Raw genomic sequence first — 23,141 nt, 5'->3', positions numbered from 1 at the left:
TGCAGTGTGGGAGACCTGGGTTCAATCCTTGGGTTGGGAAGATCCTCTGGAGAAGGGAACAGCTACCCGCTCCAGTATTCTGGCCTAGAGAATTCCATGGACTGTGTAGTCCATGGGGTTGCGAAGAGTCGGACATGACAGCAACTTTTGCTTCTCTTCAGGATAGATATATTTTCCATATTTTCTCACAAAATTTTAGGTGGTTTCTGGTCTCTATTTGTGGGTCCATATAACCCTTTTTGTATAGCTATTCTAATGAAATAGCAGTATGGAACAGCGCTGAAGGTGGTACATCTAATTGCATGATAGAGTATTTGTTCCATAAATGTTAGAAAGTAGGTACTGTGAACAAGTGGATAAGGTACTCATATCTTTTTTTCCCCAAATTCATTAAAATATAATTTGATACATAGCAGATCTTATATCTTGACAGAGGAGGCAGATCCCTTTAAATGGACCATTGTTTTAACTTTCGTCTCTTCCCAGTTGCCATAGAAAATACTCAGAAACAGACTTTTGATATACCTCTCAGATGATTCTAGGTTTTTGTTCTCTGTATATTTTGAATCCTCTCTGCCCTATTCCTTTTAATAACTTAGCTTTTTAAAATCTTCAACCAAAAATGAATTTCACTGTGATGGGTGGCACTGGGCAGGTGTACTAAGGAAGTATCTGTAGCTTGGCATATTGAGAAGCTTGTCTTCCCTTCAGAATGTTGTTTGTGGTTGTTTATACTGCTGATAGCAATCTACTTTCAGGTTTTAATGACATCATTCTTGCAGCTTTACAATAGATCAGACTGGAGTAAGTTGCTCTCAAATTCTGTTGGGTGCAGGACATTTGAAACCAGATCATCTGGACATAGAAGTAAGTTTTTCAGACCCGTTACAAAAGGGTATGTGTGCTTAGTTGCTCAATCGTGTCTTACTCTTTGCAACCCGTGGACTGCAGCCCACCAGGCTTCTCTGTCCATGGGGATTCTCCAGGCAAGAATACTGGAGTGGATTGCCATGCCCTCTTCCGGAGCATCTTCTCAACCCAGGGATCGAAGCCAGGTCTCCTGCATTGCGGGTGGATTCTTTACCATCTGAGCCACCAGGGAAGCCCTAAGAAAGGGTGGATAGGTCTAATTTGAGGACCCATTGACAGTAAGAAGCATGAGGCAGTTTATATGACTGATATGTGCATCTTTACCCTCTGAATGGGGTTAAGTGGGGATTGAAGAATTTGTCCCTTCTCTTCATTAATTAAAAAAAAAATTGAAGAAGTAAAATGTTTCTCATCTTGGGGAGAGACTCTTCTCTCAAATATATATATATTACATCCAGAAAAAGTAGTAACTATTTTGGTCATTAATTCTGCTTCTGTTCCATGCTCTTAATGTCTGGGTTTGTGTATCTCTGCATTTATTTGCTTTGGGGGGCTATGATGACAAAAGATTAGTAATCCCAGACTCTACTGCCAGCCTTTGACAGATACAGAAACTTAACTTTGCCTTCTGTAGGGCACTTTGAAAAGATAAGACTGAGGTTTGAAATAATATCACATATTCTAGGATGCTTTTTCTGTCATTGCATATGTGGTTATAGCTTTAGTGACAAGGACTCAGCGAACAGAATCTTCTGGAACAGGATATAGAATGACAGCTTTCCAGTTTTCTGTTTTTGGTGGTGGTGGTTGTTTTTTTCTTTTTTCATATGGTAGAATTGACTCTTTTTTTTTAGTTAATTTAAAATTGTGAATTAAAGGTGGTTTTAATTTTTTTGATTTTTGACATTCTATACAACAAATTAGTTACCTTAAAAAGAAGAGGAATTTGCCTTAGCCTGGGAAAGAGGTTGTTATATTCAAGCATTTTAACACCATGACCTTTTATTCCATTGATTTCTATAGAGAAGCACAGGCATGCTTCAGAAAAGGTCAGTGATTCTAATTGAAGCACACACCAATTTTTTTCTAGTTGCAAAGGCGCCCATGCTTTTTGTTGCAAAAAAAGATGATGAGATTTAGAGCTGACCATTTGTTACGAGAAAGCAATTTTCTCTGTGATGCATTGCTGTTTTTCTTTCACGTGGAAAGCATTGTTTGAAATCAACAATATCCAAAAACCAGATTTTTCCTTATTCATGCTATTTAATACCCCTCATTTTTATTTCTGAGGCTGTACATATTTGAGATCTCAATTGAAATTTCCCTCTGTGGACCTGATTTTGAAAGAAAAAAAATGTGAGGAAAATGATACCTATTAAGTCTCACATATTTATGGTTAAAAGATTTTCCTTCCAACAAGAATGGCAGGATTTCAGAGTTAGTGCTTAACATGAGTTTAAGCACGTTATAACTGTCGTCATTGGACTTTTCATAGAAGAGAATCTGTGGCTTTAGGAACTAAACTTGGCTATCTACATACTATAGTTGAACCAAAAATTCACTGTGTCCTTTTGGAAAAGTCACCTGATCTTCATATTTGTTCTAACTTACATTGCATGAAGATGGAAGACTTTCTTTTTTAAATGGTTGTTAAATTGTTGGCCAACATGTCTCCTACTTGATATTTAACATTGCAAGAGTTATTTTTTATAATCTGGTTTAGTGTTGGTCTTTGTCCAATATGAAGTGGAAGAAAGAATTGCCCGCGTTTTAATATCTGAAGTCAGGGCTTAAAATTGTGTTTTCAAAGCTTTCTGTCTATATTAATTCTGGAGGAAGTAATTTGTGTTCTCCATTTTCTTCTCCCAACTCAGCTAAACCAGCTAAATACCCTTACTTTGCTTTCGGAAGCTTTTAACACATCATTAATAGTTTCTCACACAACCTCAGTTGCTCATTGCACATAGAACATTAAATGTGTTCTCAGACTTCAGTTAAGCAGGTAGGTCAACCCACTATAGTTCTGAACTTTAGATGGTGAGAGTTTTTGAACCCGATAGGGTAGTTTTTAACATAAGACCACATCACAGATTTTCACACATATGCACACCTTGAGCTGTCCAGAATGGTTAACTCTCTATTATTAAAGTGCTTATATAGTAGTGCTTTCTTATGACATTTGCATAACCTTTATCTATAGCAATCATTTATTTGTAATAGTTTATAAACTCCCCTGGTTCTTACTGACTCTAGGAGCTGGGTAATGAATTTATTCTTACCTTTATTCTCTTTTGTCTGAGAGGTGGAAACAATCTAAGTCATAGACTGACAGGCAGGCTCAAACGTAGGAATATGGAAAATTGACCATCATTGCAGGATTATTATATTACGAAATTGACAAGCAAGTATCTCCCTTTCTTCTCCTTCAAAGCCTTGGTGGCTCCTCCAATATCTGTTCTTGGTTAGAGCCTAAATAACAGCACTCTAAAATCAGTCCCATTCTCTGCTCCTTCTCCTTACCATGCTCTCATCATCCGTTAGTTCTCCTGCCTGACAAAAAGCGATCTTGAGCTCAGTGACTGTCGTATCATGAAATGGGAACAAGCTCCCTATCTTCTGTTTATTTCAAAATCTTTTGATCAGTCCAGGGCCAACCTTGTCAGCATTCTTGCTAGCTTGAGGTAATAGAAAGTCTATCATAGTGGCAAAGAGCATGGAACCAGACAACCTAGATTTGAATCCCAGCTTTGCCTTTTACTTGTGTTTTCTTGGACAAGTTACTTAACCTCTCTGTGCCTCAATTTCCTGGTTAATAAAATGAAAATATTTAGTAGTGCCATAAAAAAGGCTGAGTGCCGAAGAATTGATGCTTTTGAGCTGTGGTATTGGAGAAGACTCTTCAGAGTCCCTTGAACTGCAAGATCAAACCAGTCAATCTAAAGGAAATCAATACTGAATATTCATTAGAAGGATTGATACTGAAGCTCCAGTACTTTGGCCATCTGATGCGAAGAGCCAACTCATTGGAAAAGACCCTGATGCTGGGAAAGATTGAAAGCAGGAGGAGAAGGGGACGACAGAGGATGAGATGGTTGGATGGCATCACTGACTCAATTGACATGAGTTTGAGCAAGCTCCGGGAAATGTAGAAGGACAAGGAAGCCTGGCGTGCTGCAATCCATGGGGTTGCAAAGAGTTGGACATGACTGAGCAAATGAGCAACAGCCACCCCATAGAGTTATTTTGAGGAATAAATTGGGATAGTTAGAACAGTACTTAACAAGTGCACAAAAGTAGTAAGGAAAGGCCTTATAGATGAAGTAGAACTTAGTGAAGTTGGAAGACAGTAGAAACTCCTGTGGACTTTGTGATGCAAAGTGTGCCAAGCCAGCTATGAACAGATGGTATAAGCAAGTCCTCATCACAAATGGACTTCCGTAATGGCTGATCACTAACTACCTAACTCATTTATAGAGAGGTGTGTTTTTTTTGTTTTTTTTTGTTTTTAATGTTAACTGTTAATGAAGAGTGGGTTGTCAACCTCAGTACCTCATATTCTCTTACCTGGTCTCCTCTTCTAGCTTTAGTTTTTTTTTGGCATTTAGTTTTTTTTCAGCTCTTTGAAACACCTGTATTTCAGGATGTATACAGAAAATATATTCTGTATACATCTCGCTGGCACCTCCAAGCCTTCCATCCAGACTGCATCCACGTTATAGCTTTCTAACTACTTTTTCCATTACCTTAACCAAACTCTTCTTATTAATTAGAAAGACATAATTTCCTCCTTCAACCTATCATCCCACAACCACTCGCCTTGGGTCTTCCCTGGTGGTCCAGTGGCTAAGACTCTGCACAAAGAATACTCCCCTTTTATGCCCTAAAGTAGTAGTCACATCTCCTAGTAGTAGTCCCTTCATGGCTACATAAAGATTACTTTGGCCTTACATATTTTAGGGCTTCCCCCATGGCTCAGTGGTAAAGAATCCACCTGCAATGCAGGAGCTGTGGGTTCAATTCCTGAGTGGGGAGGAAATGGCAACCCACTCCAGTATTCTTGCCTGGGAAATTCCATGAACAGAGGAACCTGGTGGGCTACAGTCCATAGGGTCACAAAGCATTGGACACAACTCAGACGACTTAGCAGCAGTAGTGTATGTGCAAATCCTGAGGTTGTTTTAAAAGAACTGTTTCAAGTTCCAACTCCCAGTTGGAATTTTTTTCCCTCTGCTTTGAAGAGAGTTGCTATAGTAGGAACAACTTATTCACACCAGCTCTTTGAAACACCTGTTTCAGGTGATGCCAAAAAAAAAAAAACTAAAGCTAGAATGTAGTCTTTTCACCTCTATTACAAAATAAATACACCTCCAAAACTTCCCAGCTGGTGGGGAATGAAATGCTGCCAGCCTTCCCAACTATTAGAGGGTAATAATGAATAACAACAAAGCCATACCTCATTTGAGCCCCTGAAAAGCCTCATAACCCCATTATCATTCTCTTGAACTGCTTAACCTTCTGGTTAACCTTCTGATTATTAGCCTCTTTAATCCAGGTGTGAGGATTTGGGGATGCTCATAGGGCTATTTATTTCATCTTTTTGTCCTATTCCACTGTTCTGACTTTATTTTTTAAGGTTGGTAGACACCAGGGAGATACGTGTTACATAGAGACCCAGAGGTTTCAGAAGTCACTAAATTTATCAGACCTGCCTTAATTGGAGGATATAGGGAAGCAGTGGGGCTTTTAGCCACTTCATAGACCAGCTGAGTCTCCCGCTACCAACTCAATTTATTTGAGAGCAATACTTCAGGGAACTTAATAAACCTGTAGCACACTAGCACAAATCTGTATTTTAACCAGAGTACAATTTATGTACTACTTAATAATACATTGGTTTGCTCTGTGTATAATATATAATGCCATTATTAAAAGTTAAGTGCACTGAATTGTTGGTGTGGGTTTAATAATTACATGTTTAATTGACAGTTTTCCTCTTATTGATACATCACTCAGAGGTGGCAAGAGAACTCAGATGGTAGGTAATAGAATTAGGTTGAAGTGGCCTTTTTCCAAAGGAAATATGATACGCACAAGCCCAGCAGAGTTTTGTTTTGTGTGTGTGGTTCTGGATATGTGGTATACTAACCAGTTAGGGGATGCCAACCTAATAGTTAATTTTTGCCACCCTAAGGTCAAGTCTGAGAAAATCCAGGTGACTAGAAGTTCTTTACTGAAACCAGGAGTCCCATGGGTGGAGGTCTCACAGCGATTAACACTTTTAATTGCTCCCTTGAGTTTCCAGTCCTTCCAGAACCAACCCTCTCTCAAAAGTAGTATGCAATATGCCAAGAAAACTGCATGAGACCTGTTAATAAGAAGTGAATATAATTTTCCTTTTCAGCAGTGATATCCTTTTAAGATTCTGATCTTCTTAAGATCAGTACCTTAAAGGAACTTTTTTAATTGGTTGCCTGTTTTGTTTTGTTTTTTCTTTTTAACTTAGATTCTTTTGGCTTTCCCTTGCGTAGGGAGAGGGAAATGTTAGGAGGAGATAAGAATAAAGTTACATGTTCTTCCCATAACAGTGATGATGGTGGCAGCAGCTATGTGTCAGACATTTATATGTGATTCACATACAGCATCTGGACCCAGCAATAACCCAGCAGTGTAGTAGATGTCGTTGTGTTTCTTTTGTAAATGCAGAAACAAACTCGAGAGGTTATTTAACTTGTCTGATGTTACCAAGCCAGTAAGTGACCAAGTCGAGATTCTAACCTGGTCTTTAATTCCAAAGCCTACACCACACTGCCTCCCACTACCTAAATCTGTTTTAACTCTTCATTCTAAAAATCTGCCCTCTTCTCAAGTAGAATTATTTTGTTCACCTTTTTTGATGTTTCATCTATTGAGAGACAAAGCACAGGTTAAGAACAAAAGCTGGGGTTTAGCACCAACTCTCCTGTGTACTAGCTATGACTTCTGGCTAGTTTCTTCACCTTTCTAAACCTCTTTGCTTATTTGTATAATGGGAATGTTAATAGGACTTAGAGTAATTATGAATAGATGAGACAAATTAACTTTAAGCTGGAGGTCTGACACATAGAAAACTAAATAGCAGTTTTTTAAAATCAAGTTTCTGTGGCCATGTACATTAAAATCTTTTTGCTTCCTTTTTACTTTTTCTATCTGACTTTTACTTGTCAGTCTTAACGCTTTTCTAATCTCTTGAATGTTGCTTTGCATTCATTCATCTTTTTTCTCTGTTTTGTCATTGAGTTAGCATGCTCTCTACACCCCTCGGTACCCAGTCAGTGTTTATTGATGCCAATGATAATGGTTAAACAATGATGGTGTTGGCACCAGTCCTGCAGCCTCTGAGACTGCTTGAGTAATCATGACTTCCTAAAAACAGAGACAGACTCAATCATCTTTCTCATAATTGAAGGTCAGAATTTAATGTCAGCATTTGTTTCTGTGGTGATTATGTAGCTTTTTCTGTGGAATTACCTTTGACAGTTGGAGTAGTCGGGCTTTCTGGCATGAGACTGATTGTCATGCATTCTTAAATTACTTTCTAAAATAGATGCAGCATCATAAAGGTAGGTTAAACAAATATTGATCATGGTACAGGTTTGTTTTACTTGAAGCAAGAGGTCAGGGGAGGCCTACCATTGAGGGGCAGTTGACGACCAGACTCTATCTACATTAGTTCCCTAGTTTTCTTTCCATAATCCTTTTTGGCATCAAACAACATTGTACAAAACTGTGTTTAATCCTAAACATGCCTCTCTTTTCTCTGCCTTTCTGGTATCTCTAATATATTCCTACCTCATTTCTTTGATTCTCAGAAGATTTCTTATTTTTGCTTTTTCTGCTTCAAACTCTGTCCTCATAAACACATTTTATTCCACAGCAACCCTTTGTGGGTGTCCAGCAGGATGTCCTGCATGTTATATTGATATTTGGGCCCTATGCACTAACAACTCAGCTGCTAACACTGATGGGCATTATTCTAAAGGCTGAATTTTATGATTCAATAATGATAACATGCTTCCATAATTTAGAAATCCAGATTTTTTTAATAACAAAAGGAAAGAAATAGAAAAAAATTTAATAAAAAAAAAGAAAAACTTTGTGCAAGAAAAAGAAGATTGTAAGCAGAAGCAAAATTAATACCCTGTCTGTGGCAGATTTCATTTAGTAGTAATTACTTGTTACCATGTCTAATGTAATATAATACATAAACTTATATTTTTAATTTAATCTCCCACTAAAATCTGTCCTATATTTCCAGCAATCTATAGTTCAGACTTGTTTTCTTCCTCATTTTCTTCTCAAGGGATACCATTGACATGCATATGCTAATTTTTTTGTGTTTTCCTTATCCATTTAAAGAAATAGAGAATATGAAGCTATTCAAGTAAGTGTGTATGGTTCATTGGTATAAGAAAGTGTTAATTGTCAATTTTAGTTTTGAAGCTTAAGAAAGGTGAAATAAGGAGTTCCCTGGCAGTCCAGTGGTTAGGACTCTGCTCTTCCAATGCAGGGGGTGAGGGTTCAATCTCCACTCAGGGAACTAAGATCCCACATGCCACATGGCATGGCCAAAATATAAATTTTTTTTAAAAGAGAAAGAAGAAAGAAGTGTGAAAGGAATAAGATTTGAATGAAGTAACGTGGGAGAGAGAGTATGAGGTAGAAAAACTTGTGTCCATCATTTTTTTTTAACCTTTGTTTTATTTTTCAGTTGCTGGCAAAAGGAGTATCATGATTTAGCTTGTCAACCTGACATTCGTTCACCCCCAACGTAGATCTGTTGCACGGGAGTGGTACAAGGTTGTTAGGAGGATTAAATGAGGTGATCTGTATTAAGAGTAGCACATAGTAGACTCAAGGGTGCTTTATTTGAGATTCTGACCTGTTAGTGACAGAACCAAGACTACAATTCAGGTACTAGAGGAAATGAGTAAGAGTGTGGCAGTTACTTCAGACACCTTTGGATTCAGTTCCTTCCAAAAGGAAAGCCTAAAACTCAAAAAGAGAACAGTTAGTTCTGTAGAATAACCTAACTTGTGCTGTGAGAAATCAGAGATAATTCATAGCAAGTGCTTCCAAAGTGCCTCACATATAGAGGGAACTCAATAAATGTTCATTGCTTTTATTTTTGCTATTTCTCATGTATTTTTATTTATTTATTTATTTTTAATTCTTAAGGTGAACCATTTTAGGAAACCTAATGCATGACTTCCCTGGTGGTTCAGTGGCAAAGAATCCACCTGCCAGTGCGGGAGTTGCAAGAGACACAGGTTCCATCCCTGGGTTGGGAAGATCCCCTGGAGTAGGAAATGGCAACCCACTCCAGTATTCTTGCCTGAAAAATCCCATGGACAGAGGAGCCTGGGGGCTACAATCCATGGGGTCTCAAAGAGTTGGACGCAGCTGAGCACAATGCATGTATGTGTGTTTTTATAGATATAGGTAAATTGCCAATTAGAATGTGCATCTAATTAGAAGTTTAGTATGAGCCGAAGAAACCTGGATGGTTTCTCACATGTTTCTCTGAAGGTGTAAATCTCTGTAGTTATTGGCATTTAGCAATTCTAATAATTTAGAGGTTTATCTTTTTAGAAGAATGTGTCTTAGTTGTGCTGCTTTGCTTCTCTTAACTCCTCTTGGCCCTGTGGTGGCAGATCTGCCTTATTCAGTCCCAGAGCAGTGCCTAAGGGGCTTTACGAGATCAACAGCCATGACATTGTTGTGATCTTTGAGTGAATCTGTTGTAATTGCTTGTTTGATTGTCCACCTGCCTTGGTAGGCTATGAACTCAGTTTTGGCAGTGATGCTCTTACACTCCATCACATTTTCAGTGCCTAGAATGGAGCCCATGTCTGGCACATGCTGCTATGCTGGGTATTTGTTGGAGAACAAGAAGAGTGACTTCTCATTTGAAAACACATAGGGAGGGATTCTAAAAGCTCCATCATGTAACCCAGTCCTGAATTTGATTTTTTTTTGGAATCTGGTTTTTTTCGAGGTGCAAAGTAGGTCCGTCTTAGGAATTTAATTTTCTCTCTTGACAGTAAACAGAGTGAGGCAGAATTTAACAGAAAGGGTCCGACTTAGGGATCATTACAATCTAGGTGTGAATCCAAGCTCTGTGTCAGCAGCTTAACCTCTCCCAGCCTCGATGTGCTCATATCTTAATAGAAATAGTTACAAATTAGGTATCATACACAGGGATTAAATGAGGTGATAAAGTGGCACATAAGTAGCTTCAACAGGAAGTTAGCTTCCTTTCTTCTTTTCTTCTCCTCATAGCACTTAATTAAAAGTAATTCAGCTTTTCTTTATTGCAAAGTAGTGTGCATGCTGTGTGACCTGTGGTTAAGCAATGGGAATAGTAGGCAAGCAGGAAGCAGCTTTGTGGGATAGAGCGCACGCTGGGCTGGGAGTCGGGAAGCATAAGGTAGTAAGGCTTTTTGCAAACTTGGAATGTGACCTTGGGTAAATCCCATAACCTCTCTGTGACTAAGTTTGTGTTTCTGTTAACTGATGTTCTCCATTGACTAGTAATATTTGAGAAGGCAGTGAAGGGACTGTTTTCTATCCCATTATATATAAAGAAGTTTCTGAAATGTCAGTATTACAAAAAAAACCTACACAAAATTAACTCTTTAAAACAACACAGAAACACTTGTGCCTCTTGGGCACCTTTAGGTATCAAAAGCTGCTACCGTCCCCCGCCTTGCATTTCTAATTGTTAATTTGCATCATTCGTTTTTCTGAAGCAAATCAGTACCTTTTGAAATCCATATTTCATGGAGCTACTTAACTAATTGCTGCAATCAGCAGCAATTTATTTTATATCAGGGCTGTTCAAATCACTGTGAGGTTGGCATACCATGCACAGTGTGTTTTTTACAACCATATTTTTAATGATGAGTTTTAATAAGGGAGAATGGTTAATCTGCTAATATTCGCCTGAAAGTCCTAACTTTGGTCCTGTGGTGTACCTTTACCCAGTGCTAACTTTAAAGGCCATAGCAAAGTCAGTGACCCAGTGGGTGCACCAGCTGTTGGAGAGGCTGTCCCATTTAGAAGGACAGAGAGAGGGAAAGAGCACCCTGTTTTTCTTCTTATTTGGAGACCCTCATTAAATTACTCAGAAACAATAATCAGATAGCTGCTGTTCAAGTTAATGGCACCTCCGAGTCCCTGTCAAGAGAGCTTTATTTAATGTGCGACAGACCTGGAGTGGTGCAGGTGCCTTTTCAGGCCCTCATTTAATTTAAGCTGCTTTAGTTGGCATGGCAACTAGTTGAGACATCTGGGAGACATTATGTTGGGGATTGAGACTTTAGAGGATTTCTGCTAGAGCAAAGCAGAAACCTTATCATAAAGTGGTGTGTGTTGCTTCTAAATTTCTGCAGCTCTGTTGTTCAGTCGCCAATTCAGGAATTGTATTTTTCCAGAGAAGTAAAATTTTTAAAGGTTGGCCTGGCCATTGGCTTGTTTTCTGTGAAGAAAAAATTTGCTTTGTCCCTGAGGTGAAACATTTATTTCAACCCTGAAGAATTTATTTTGCCAAACTAAAGCTTGAGAAAACTTACTCTATGCAGAGTGGCTATTTTCATCACCTTGTAAAAAGTATACTTTCAAAATTTCTCAAACTTTTATGTTTAAAAGATATTAGAGGAAGGGAAATATTTCTGTGCAAAGGTAAATGAAATTGTCAAGGTAGACTGGGCTATATGTGGTTTTCCCTGGATTTTCTGATTAAATTAAGAGATTATTAAACACTACCCTCATTTTTTTTTTTAACGCTGTCATCTTCTCAAGAAGCAGAGATATAAAAGTAACACTCATTTAAACTCTTTTTTAAATATTATAACAGGAGATTGAATGAAAGGTTTTTTAAATTCACAGATCCTGAGGACAAGAAACATGATAATCTGGTCATTTGTGTTTAGCAGAGGGAGTACCTGCTGGTTTATATTTTGTAAGAAATTATGCACATAATGTGCTCTTAGTATAGAAGAATTGACTTACTATTTGAAGTCATCCTTTATATTCATTTTGAACACCTTGTCTTTCAGGTTCATTTTGGTTTGGGGGGGTTTGTTTTGTTTTTGCTGTCTGTTAATACTTTGCTCTGTATTAGGTTGAACCATGTGAAATAATTATTTTTGTTGGTCAAAATGGTTCAACATTATCAATTCAGATCTAGTAGGTCTAGGGTGGGAACAACACCCTGATCTGGAAGTACTTGTTTCATAATGCTAAGTTAAACATTAGAGTGTTTTCTAAAATTAGTAATTATTTGTAAAATATCCAGTTAGAATAGTACCCATTCCAGCCAGACAATGTTTTCCTTTTCCCTTTTCTTTGAAAATGTAGTCACCGTTAGAAGAAAGCATATGATATTATTTCATGCTTATTCTGTTTTTGGCTTTTGTATCAGTTTGTTCCTTTTATAAGTCAAAGCAATATTTTTCAAGTGCCAGCACCATGATTTCAATCAGCCTGATAACTTGAAAATTAAGATGTTTTCTCTCTGCTGTTTGCATGCATACCAACTGTCACCAGTAACAGTAAAGATTCTGGCATCGCAGCTTGGCTGCCTGTTTTGTAGATATGTGAGACAGAATAGAATATAACCTGCTCTTCACTTCCATGCAAGAACTTTTCAATCCTGGCAGGAAGAAGAAAATTGTCAGTAAACTCAGAAGACATGACTGACATCCCATACAGATAAGTACTCTGTTCAGGAGTTTTCTTTTCCTGAGTAAAACCACAAGTTGACGATACAGGGATGTCAGTTGTGAAGTTTTTCTGTGTTTGCTCTGTTGTTCTGTTTTTTCCCTGTGTAATGTTCCTTTGTTTTCATCCCTTGAGATTTCTGGAACCAACTCAGGAATATGAGAACCTCTGATTAAGGCTTAATGGTGCAAATAGAAAATTTTTTCCCCTGTCTCTATCCTATGATTAAGATTTCCCAGTGCGGCAGGGAAGAAACTTTTTAGTATATACAAGAGGGTTAATATCTTTAATATGTAAGGCACTTCTATAAATAAAATTATCACCCCAGTATAAAACTGAGTTAAAAAAAGAAACACTTCTCTCTTCACTCCTCTCTTTTTTCTCCTCTCATACTCACACATATATGTGGCCAATAAACATGTAAACAATTTCCATCTGAAAACAACATTTGATAAAACACAGATCTTTATTGCTAAAATCCTTCCTATAGTCCCCAAGAATTCATACTGGAAGAGGCAGAAACTTCTACCGGCAGTAATGAGAACCCAGAAGCAGGTTACTTCTTGCTCAGAACATCAGAGCAGCTAAGGAACTGGAGGCATCAGGTATCTTAGAAAGTAGGGATGCACGTGGGTCTAAACCCAGAGTTGCTTTCAGGCCTTCGTTAGAAGTAGTAAAGATTTAGTTCAGGTGTCTTTTCCTATCCCACGGGAGACAAGTAAAGCCTTACTCCCTGGTGACAGCAGGAGCTAAGCTATGGTGTCTTTGGCTCTTCCCCTGCTCTTACAGGATATCTTGGACGTGTTATTTTGAGCTGTCAGTGAGTCATCCATTGGAGATGATGAGTAGACAGTTAAATATACAAGGCTGGACTTAAGGCAAGAAAATTACTAGAGATGTAAAGTTGAGAGTCGTCAGGATGGATGTTTATTTAAAGTCATGGGACTCTCTTCGATTACCCTAGAGAGTGAGTATCTGAAGAGAAGAGGACCAAGCCCTGGGGCATTTCAACAGTAAATGGTTGGGCAGGAGCACCAACAAAGGGAATGAGAGGAAACAAAAAGAAAGGGAGAAGGAAAGTCAGAGCTGAATGTTCCAGAAGCCATTTGGAGAAAGTGCCTCACAAAAGAGGGGTTGGCCAACTGTGTATGTCAGCTGTTACCAATTTTTCATTCTCCCTATGCCCAAGTTGTCCCTTTTCCTACTTGTTTGCGCTGAAAAATTAAATTAGAAGTGTTTTTAAGTCCCCAAATAATAATCACTTACTACAAGAGACTTTTTAAAACTCAGAAAGGTAACATACAAAACCTCATGTCACTTTTTTGAAAATGTAAGTTATGTCCAGCACTTACCCTTCCAATGAGCATGCCAGTGCTGAAACAAGAGCCCCTGCCCTGGATCCTTTTAGTTTTTTATAGCTAATGGTGAGCACCCAAAGACTCCAGCCTCCGTAATATCTTTCTCATAGAAGAATTTTAGGATCTGAGGAAATACGTAAGAAAGCAGACTAACTCTGCTGTCTTTTGTCTTGCTTTTCCCTGCTTTCAGGTGCACAGGGCCAGGGAGGAAGCCTTAGTGTTTTACTCAGAATGTGAAACTTTTACAAGGTGTCAAAAGAATTTGTTTGGGTTCTTTTTCTTGTTTATTCATTTGTCTTCATTAAGTTTTATTGGAATACAGTTGATTTACAATGTTTTGTTAATTTCTGCTATATAGCAAAGTGAATCATTCATAATATACCCACCCTTTTTTAGATTTTTTCACATATAGAATGTGTCAAAAGAATTTAAATCCTGTAAGAGCCTCCTAAACTCAAAGGCCCTCTTCCTTTGTCTGAAGGAAGCTTTTAAATCATAAAACTTGCCTAAAATTTTAAGGAGTTGTTACTGAAGGCAGGGGTAAGTCATGAATCTGTCCAAAAGACGGTGTCTTTACCAAGAGAATTCCACATCTCCATTACTCCCTGGGCCCTAGCCTTCGATCTTCTACCTCATATTGATTGTGCAAAACCCTGAGGAAATACTGAGTACAAAGCATAGGAAGCTTAAAATTAAGTACAGGAGGTATACATGTATAACAAGTTAAATAATAAAAGTTCAGTTGTGAAGACTGTAGAGACTGAGATATGAACTAACGATTTTGCATGTTTTTCGGAGTACCATGCTTTACAAAGTAACCAAAGCCATTGTTAATGGATGGATTACATCTTTTGCTTTGGTGCTATGGTGGCCTAACGTGAGACCAGCACTCTTTCTTGTTTGGATTCAGAGGACACTCCAGGAACATGTCTGAATAGACCCTGAGACTGTGAGAAATGTGAAACGAGTCTTCACATTTCTCCTGATCTGGCTGTCTTTGAAAATATTTACCCTTATTTTTCTCTTTTATAGTGCTAATTATAGTCACTTGATTGTTAACTTCTGACTTTTTAAAATTATTTCATTTTGGCAGTGTTTTCATCTTAGGAGGGCTAGAATTGTCATCTCTTTTCATGCTGTCCTAAAGCTTTCCTTCCTTAAAGCTCTTTCCAGCCTTAAAAAGAGAAGTTATTTATTTAGAGTTGGTACCTAATTTATAGGGTTTGGGGGCTGAATTCTCTGAACTCTCCTTAACTAAAAACCTCAAGATATGTTGTCACAGAACTGATGCAGAGTGACCTGCATAAAATTATCGTCTCTCCTCAACCACTCAGCTCAGATCATGTCAAAGTTTTTCTTTATCAGATTTTGCGAGGTAAGACTTTCTCTGTGAAGAAAAAGGTAGTGTCACTGTATAAATGAAATGTTTTGCTTTTCATTTGAACTAATCTGACCTTCCAAGGCTAACTTCTTGCCTAACAACTTTTTTTCTTCTGACCAAAGTATACTTAATACTCTCTATCCTTGATGTTAAATAAGAAGCTTTTAAGGGTAGCCAGGTGGTTCTTATTTTCAGTGATGGAAGAGAAGGTCCTTTCTAATTCATTAGGTAGTCAAGGGGGTTAATCTCGGGGGGTACATAAGCAGGATGTTTTGCCACAAAGCTTCCACTGAACAGCCTTTAGTAGGAGTATGTGGCTGGCATCAGATGATTAACTGAAAAGGAACTGTGTTTCCTATGGATGACATACATTCTTTAAGCTGGCAGTAGGTGGGCCTGGTCTGAGAGTTGGCAGGCATGCCTGAGTTCCACTCTAGAAAAGCAAAATGACTTTTAAAGTCAAAGCATGGAGAAGACTGACAGAAACAGCCAACTAACTCACTCTCCAGCCTGGCTCATTAAAGAGCGCTGACATGATGGAGAAACAGTTTGGGCTGGCATTGTTGGAGCTTCCTCTGGCCATCAGGTGTATCCTTCAGAATTTTGGCATTACACCTGTTTAAAGCTGACACAGTTTTCTTACCTAGTAAAATTTTTTCTCCCATAGGATTCAAACAAGTATGGGGAGAGAGGAGGGAGGAGGGTTCAGGATGGGGAACACAGGTATACCTGTGGCGGATTCATTTCGATATTTGGCAAAACTAATACAATATTGTAAAGTTTAAAAATAAAATAAAATTAAAAAAAAAAGACATTCCTTATAAAAATTGAAAAGCATCTGCCAAAGGAATTAAAACACATACACAGCGTTAAAACTAGAAAGTTCACCTTCTGTAGATTTGTTGATATTGGGAGTGGGGGAGGTGGCAGAGGGAAGATACTGGATAGAGGATCTTCTTTAATATTGTAGAAAATGTGATTTGCTTTATTTTATTCAGAAGTCTCAGCCTTGAAGCTGTGCCTTTTATCTAGCACTGCTAAAGCCCACAGACTTTATAAAGATATCAAAAATATTTTTAAAGTAATTAATTACTTTCCTGATTCTCAGTGGTGGAGAGTACTACCAACAGACCTGGGCAAGTTTCTGAATTTTGTCTCATCAGTGAAAATCTGTCCTGGAAAAGGCTTGCTGTTGGTTAATAGGAACTATTTTGTGGCAGCAGCTCACAATCAGCTTGAGAGTGTCCAGAATATCCAGAGCTCCAGGAGCCACACTTAGAAACTGTTCAAGGTTATTGGTCTGGTCAGCCTTAACTCCAGGGTTTGGAATGCTTATCTGTACTTAAACCTACATAATCTTTCAAATTATAGACATTATCTCTAGACTGTGCAAACCTTTGATGACATTTTCTTTTACTGTAGCAAAATTACAGTTTTTTGAGGTAGGACTAAGTCAAGCTTTTAATAATGTTCATTATGCAGTTATTTAGACAACAATTTAAAATCCTGTACTCTTGTTTCTATGGTTTTCCCCCAAATCATTGGTTGAGTAAAAGGAATTAAATATCTGCAGTTAAATTCTGTTTGTTATTTCAGGTTTGAAATATCTCCATTCAGCTGGCATTTTACATCGAGACATTAAGCCAGGGAATCTCCTTGTGAACAGCAACTGTGTTCTAAAGGTAGCTTTTCATTTTATTTAAACATCTAGGAAACAAGTGGAATGTCAGAGTGTGTTTAAGAACACGTTTTTGTGAAAGAAATGGTTAAATTTGTTTTCATCACTTTACCAGAAATTAAAGAACCCAGTGTTCTCCACCAGTATCACTAGTCATGGACAAAATAGTAACTTAATTTGTAGTCTTGGCTCATGGTTTCTTCATGATATTTTGCACATATTTTGGTAACATTGGAATTGGAATTGCAATGTGACTAGAAAGAAGACTAGAGAAGGTGATTTCTTTTCAGCTTGTTCCATTACAAAGAAAGTGTATATCAGAAAAAAGATTGGAAGACTAGTAAGCATCTACTTACATGACAATCAAGTGTGGTTTTTAAGAAGACTGTATGTTTTTGCACAGCTGATGTTTTTATATGCTGTTTGCCTGAGGCAGCAAAGTAGGGAAATAGAAACATTTAAAAGTGAGAATACTAAGCCAGAAAAGGGTCAAAGGTATTTCCACAGTATGTAGTGGCCAATCCTCAGTTACTCCTCTGAAGGGGTATTGATTTCAGGGTTTATTATGGTTAGCAGCCCCATATCTCAAGACATCAATTTCAGTTTTACTCTCGCTGCAGTACCACCCCCGTTGTCTTTTGTTAGAGTGGCTCGCAAATAGCAAAATCCACATGTGTGCATTGCCCTGTCCCTAACAGAAATGTGTCTTAACAGACCTCCTAAATAGTGAAGGGCCCACCATATCTTTCCTATGGTAAGGTAAGGGCCTTAAGAGGTAAGGGCCTTCCTAGAGCTGAGTCATCTCTCTGAAAGCAAATTAAAATTCCACTTATTTTATGAGCGGCTGCAGTATTATATGGTGCTTCAGTCTACAGTAAATATTCTTAACATTTCAATTGATATATTTGAAAAAGAAAAGAACTATTTATAAACATTGCCTACTTTAAATGTAATCAACTGTCATTAGTACTTATCCTGTTGGCAGTTAAACTAAACCTTAAAACCAAGCATATAAATGAATTTCATTTTTTATTTTAAATGCTTTCTTTAAACTGTGGGCCAGTTTTCTTTAAAAGCTAGTGTGTTAAACTGCTTTTGAATTTAAAAAAATCTCCCTTCACTCTATATATGAAGAACTCTGCTCCTGTTTTAAGTCTAGAAAGATTAAAAACACCTATTTTTCATATTTTCCTTGAAAACATCTAATATTATACTTAATTCTTTTGTTTCCACAGATAATTAATTATCCCAAAAACCATTAAAGTAAAAACTACCAAAGTAAATTTTCCTTCTATAGGTCATTGAGTTCACTCCCCTGCTGCTTTTCACTGTGGGACTGCCCTGGTGGTCCAGTGGCTAAGACTGTGAACTTTCAATGCAGGGGGCCCAGGTTCAATCTGTAGTCAGGAAACTAGATCCCATTTGCCACAGCTAAGACCCAGCGCAGCCCAATAAATTAATTAAAAAATAAATAAATAAAAAGAGCTGTAACCAGGCTTCCCGGGTGGCTCAGTGGTATAGAATCCACCTGCCAATGCAGAAGACACGGGTTTGATCCCTGCTCTGGGAAGATCCCATGTGCTATGGAGCAACTCAGACTGTATGCCACAACTGTTGAGCCTATACTCTGGAGCCCCAGAGCCACACCTTCTGAGCCCATGTGCTGCAACTGCTAAAGCCCACACACCCTAGAGCCCATGCTCTGCACCAAGAGAAACCAACGTAATGAGAAACCCAGGAAGCACAGCTATAGAGTAGCCCCTGGTCACCTCAAGTAGAGAAAGCCCACACAGCAACGAAGTCCCAGCACAGCCAAAAACAAATAAGTAGAGTAGTAGCAAACTGTTAAAATACAGTGTAATAAACATCTTCAGACCTTATCTCCATAACCCATTTTAATTCTTTTTTTTAAATAATCAAAAACCTTAGAGTCAGAAATTCTTTGACTTATGCAGACCAAGTCACTTATATGACAGTTTAAACCAGTTTCTGCTTATTTCAGTTTCTGGTTGGAAAACTTCACAAAGCATTTGTGTAGAGCCTGTCATGCTTGATGCCATTAACTACTTGCAGTCCATTTTCTAAATTGTCTTTTATGGTATTGTAACCTCCAGCTACATGAAAGAGTAACTAAAAGAAAATGTCATTTATGAATAAACAACATACAGGTCAGAACAAATTGAAATTTTGCTCTGCTCCTTTAACTTGTCTTAGCAGCCTACTTTTAAAAGCCAGAGTAGATTGCCAATCTACTGATGCTAATTCTGTCTTCTCAAATGTAAAAATGTAGAAAATAATAATGACAAAACATTTTTAAAAATCATCCTTTCATATTGAGAATCTATTTTGTTTACTGTTAGGCACAAAGCAGATAATTTTGCTGGAAATTGCAATATCTTTTTGGTTACCTGATCATTTAAGCTTCTTACTTTGGATTTAGCCTGTCTTCAAGATAAATTGCCAAAAAATGAATCCAGATCTTTTTTTTTTTTTTTTTTTTAAAGGCTGGCTTTATAAGAGAAAACATTTTCTGTTGGGTAAGGTGGTGTTTTGTTTTGTTTTAATACCAGAGAAATAAAGTGGATTTTTAGGTTTTTTTGTTTTGTTTTAAAAGATAGCCTAAAAATTTTTGGTCAAGTAATAGAGTTTTAAAATATTATATGTTATTTGAACACCAGTCTTTGGGAGGATTTGATAAACAACATATGCCTGTTTTCCTTTTTGGTATAGTTTTTCTGTGTGGTCTGAAAATGTACTTTCATTTTAAGTTTTAAAGATGTTGGTTTCATACTGATTTGTCCCCACATACAGACATGCATTCATTTGATGTGACCAGACATAGTAGATTCGAGATAAAAAGAGAAGATTGCAAAAAATTCGGGGTAAAATATGATTTCTTTAAAGCAGTAGTTTTCCAATGTTTTTATAAGCTATGAGATCCTTTTTTCAAATAAAATATTATGGTAGGACCTCAACTTAGAATGCAGATAAGTATTATTTTGTCAGTTATATTAATAATATTGACTCAGACTTAATCAATGAGAACGCTGGAGCTTAGATGGTCATTCCTCTCTTATCTCTTCCTCAGTGCTGCCAGTTTCTGTTTTGGTTGCCCAGTATCAAGAAAGCCTCAATTCCTGAAAATAAGCAGAATTTGCTGATGGTGGCACTGCTGCCGTTTACTAACAGCTCACCTTGCAGCCTCCAAAAACTTTTCACTTAAACAGAAAGGGCAAGACTTGCCTGGTGGTCCAGTGGTTAAGAATCTGCCTGCCAGTGCAGGCATGGCTTCGATCCCTGGTCCCTGGTCCCAGAACTAAGATACCACGTGCTGCAGGAGAACCAAGCCCGTGTGCCATAACTAGAGCCTGCGCTCTGCAGCAAGAGAGGCCAGTGCAGTGAGAAGCCTACACACTGCCACGGGAGAGTAACCCTCACTCTCCGCAACTAGAGGGAAAAAAAAAGCCTGTGTGCTGCAACAAAGACCCAGCGCAGCCAAAAATAAACAGAAAGCGCAAGAAAAGATTTATTCCTAGGTTTGTAGGACTAACCAGTCTTTCTCATTTACCATTATGTCTCCAAGTTCTAGCACTGCCTAAAATATAATAGGCATTCAATTAATTAAATGTTTATGGCATGAAGAATTGAAGGGACCTATTAGCATTGGTATTCTACAGTATGCTACTTTTTGACATATTCACACATTGGATTGTGAATTAGTATTTTAAATATTTATAGATTCATGTGAAATTTAGGTAAAATGTTCATGGAACTCCTGAAGTACCTCAGGATTCAGCAGGACTCTGTTCGAAACCCATAGCTTTGAAGAAATTTTACTGTGTATATTCCATAAAGATAGTGAACATATGGGAATTCCCTGGTGGTCTAAGTGGCTGGGACTTGATGGCTTCACTGCCAAGGCCTGGGGTTCATCTCTGATCAGGGAGCAAAGATCCCACAAGCCATGCAGTGCAGCCAAAAACAAACAAAAAAATAGTGAACCTAGCTCAGGAGGTCTTTTTTTTCCCTTATGATATCTTCCTCCATAAGCAGCCTTGAAAATAAATTAGCTTGGTTTCTTCATTAAACCTAAAAGTATACATTCATTAAAAACAAATGAAAAGTGAAAAGCTTGTCTTTACGATAATTCTGTATAGAAATATGGAAGTTTGACACTTTCTTCCCTCTCATCCAAATAATATCAAAATACACTGACACAAATGTACTCCACCTGTATCACTGAAAACTTTGCAAAGTTCCGAGGTCTGTCGGGTTTTAGTTTTTTATTATTTTGTTCTCCTATTCCACTTGTAAATATATTTGTCTATTTGACAACATTCTGATAATCTATTCTGTTTAGATTTGTGATTTTGGATTGGCCAGAGTGGAAGAATTAGATGAATCCCGTCATATGACTCAGGAAGTTGTTACTCAGTATTATCGGGCTCCAGAAATCCTGATGGGCAGCCGTCATTACAGCAATGCTATTGACATCTGGTCTGTCGGATGTATCTTTGCAGAACTACTAGGACGAAGAATACTGTTTCAGGCACAGAGTCCCATTCAGCAGGTATGATTTCACTTTAGGCTTTAGGAACTTTCAATTCTATTACAGATTTAAAGGAAAAACCATCTTGCGCACATCTTGGGCTTATTCACTGTACTGTCTAAATTGCTTTTAGCAAATTCAAGTTCTCTTAAAATCAGAAAGTTATGAAGATTACAGAGAGATTGACTTTGCAGCTTACGAGCCTCTTAGAGGGAACGTTGACTTTATTACACGCACTGATGCATGGCAGCAGACTCCGCTGTAACAGTTTGCACAGGTGTGATCTTCAGTGGTTCAAGAGCCTCTGTTCTAACTGAATGGATCTGACTCGAAAATGTATTTGGTGACTTAATGTACTTACACTTTGTGCTTAGAATACAAATTTTGAGTGTTGACTTCTTTAAATATGAACATTTAGAGCCCTTTCCAACCTTTATTGGACTAAATTATTTAAATATGGCAGAGAATATCAGAAGCTGATTAAAATGTTGGAAACCATTTGTGGTATTTTAACTGTCTGCCTTTATAAACTAATTTGTTACTACCCACATTTTCTTTGGTCTAATTCTTAAGTACTTTTTATTCATAAAAATGTTAACAATCTTGTTTGCATGAGAAGAATGTAACAATGGTGAGTCAGGCTGTACAATCCAGTTGGTGGATTCAAATCCTACTCTGCCAATTGTTATCAGTCAAATCCTGGACAAGTTAAACTGTTCTGAGGATTGTTGTGCAGAATAAATGAAATAGTAGAGCCAAAACTAAGGCCTGGAGTCTGGTAAGCACTCCATAAATGTTAGCAGTTATGATGGTGGTGGTGACGGTGTGCCAGGGTATGAAGGATACAGCTGTAAATAAGACAAAGCTTTCTGAAACTTTCATGTGAGACAGAAAATAAATAAGTATGGGGGGCTTCCCTGATGGTCCAGTGGTTAAGGCTCTGCACTTCCAGTGCAAGGGATGTGGATTTGATCCCTGGCCGGGGAACTAGGGTCCACATGCCTCAGAGCATCTAAGCCTGTGAGCCACAGCTGCTGAGCTCATGACCCACAACTAGAGAGCTTGTGGGCCACGGTGAAAGATCCCAGATGATACAAACCAAGACCTGATGTGTTCAAACAAATATCTTTTTAAAGAAAATAAATATCATCCCAAGTAATGATAAGTACCACCAAAAAGAATTAAACCAGGTTAGGGATAGAGAATGATGATGGAGCCAGAGCAGTGCTAAAAAGCCGTCTGAGGGAGTAACATTCGAGGAGAGACTCAAGTGAAATGAGGGACCAAGATGTTAGGGACAAATATTCCCAGCTCAGGGACAGCCAGAAGGTGCCTGCATGGAGGCGACACCAGGGGCACACCAGGGACAAAAGGGACGACCAGCATAATAGAACCTGCTGAGGCAGGAACAAGTGTGGGTGTGCTGGAGTGGTGGCTTGATGAAGGAAGAGTGTGTAGGAGATGAGGTCGCAGAAAAAGAGCCTGCCTGACCTTGGCTACCTGATACGAACTTTGGGTTCTTTTCTGTCCAAAGTGTGATGGAAA

General features: G+C 38.1%; 1 protein-coding gene across 1 annotated transcript in view; it reads left to right on the top strand.

The window, feature by feature from the left end:
• NLK (nemo like kinase) overlaps positions 1 to 23,141 on the top strand; it is a 129,364-nt gene that overhangs the window by 85,864 nt on the left and 20,359 nt on the right. The window contains exons 4-6 of the mRNA XM_005907241.3: positions 15,257 to 15,363; positions 16,966 to 17,051; positions 21,408 to 21,617. Of these exons, the coding sequence (XP_005907303.2) occupies positions 15,257 to 15,363; positions 16,966 to 17,051; positions 21,408 to 21,617 (403 nt within the window). The remainder of the gene's footprint in view (positions 1 to 15,256; positions 15,364 to 16,965; positions 17,052 to 21,407; positions 21,618 to 23,141) is intronic.

The sequence above is a fragment of the Bos mutus genome, chromosome 19 (assembly GCF_027580195.1).
Source record: "Bos mutus isolate GX-2022 chromosome 19, NWIPB_WYAK_1.1, whole genome shotgun sequence".
Taxonomy (NCBI): domain Eukaryota; kingdom Metazoa; phylum Chordata; class Mammalia; order Artiodactyla; family Bovidae; genus Bos; species Bos mutus.
The sequence above is the reverse complement of the archived record's forward strand: the minus strand, read 5'-3'. Positions and strand labels throughout refer to the sequence as shown.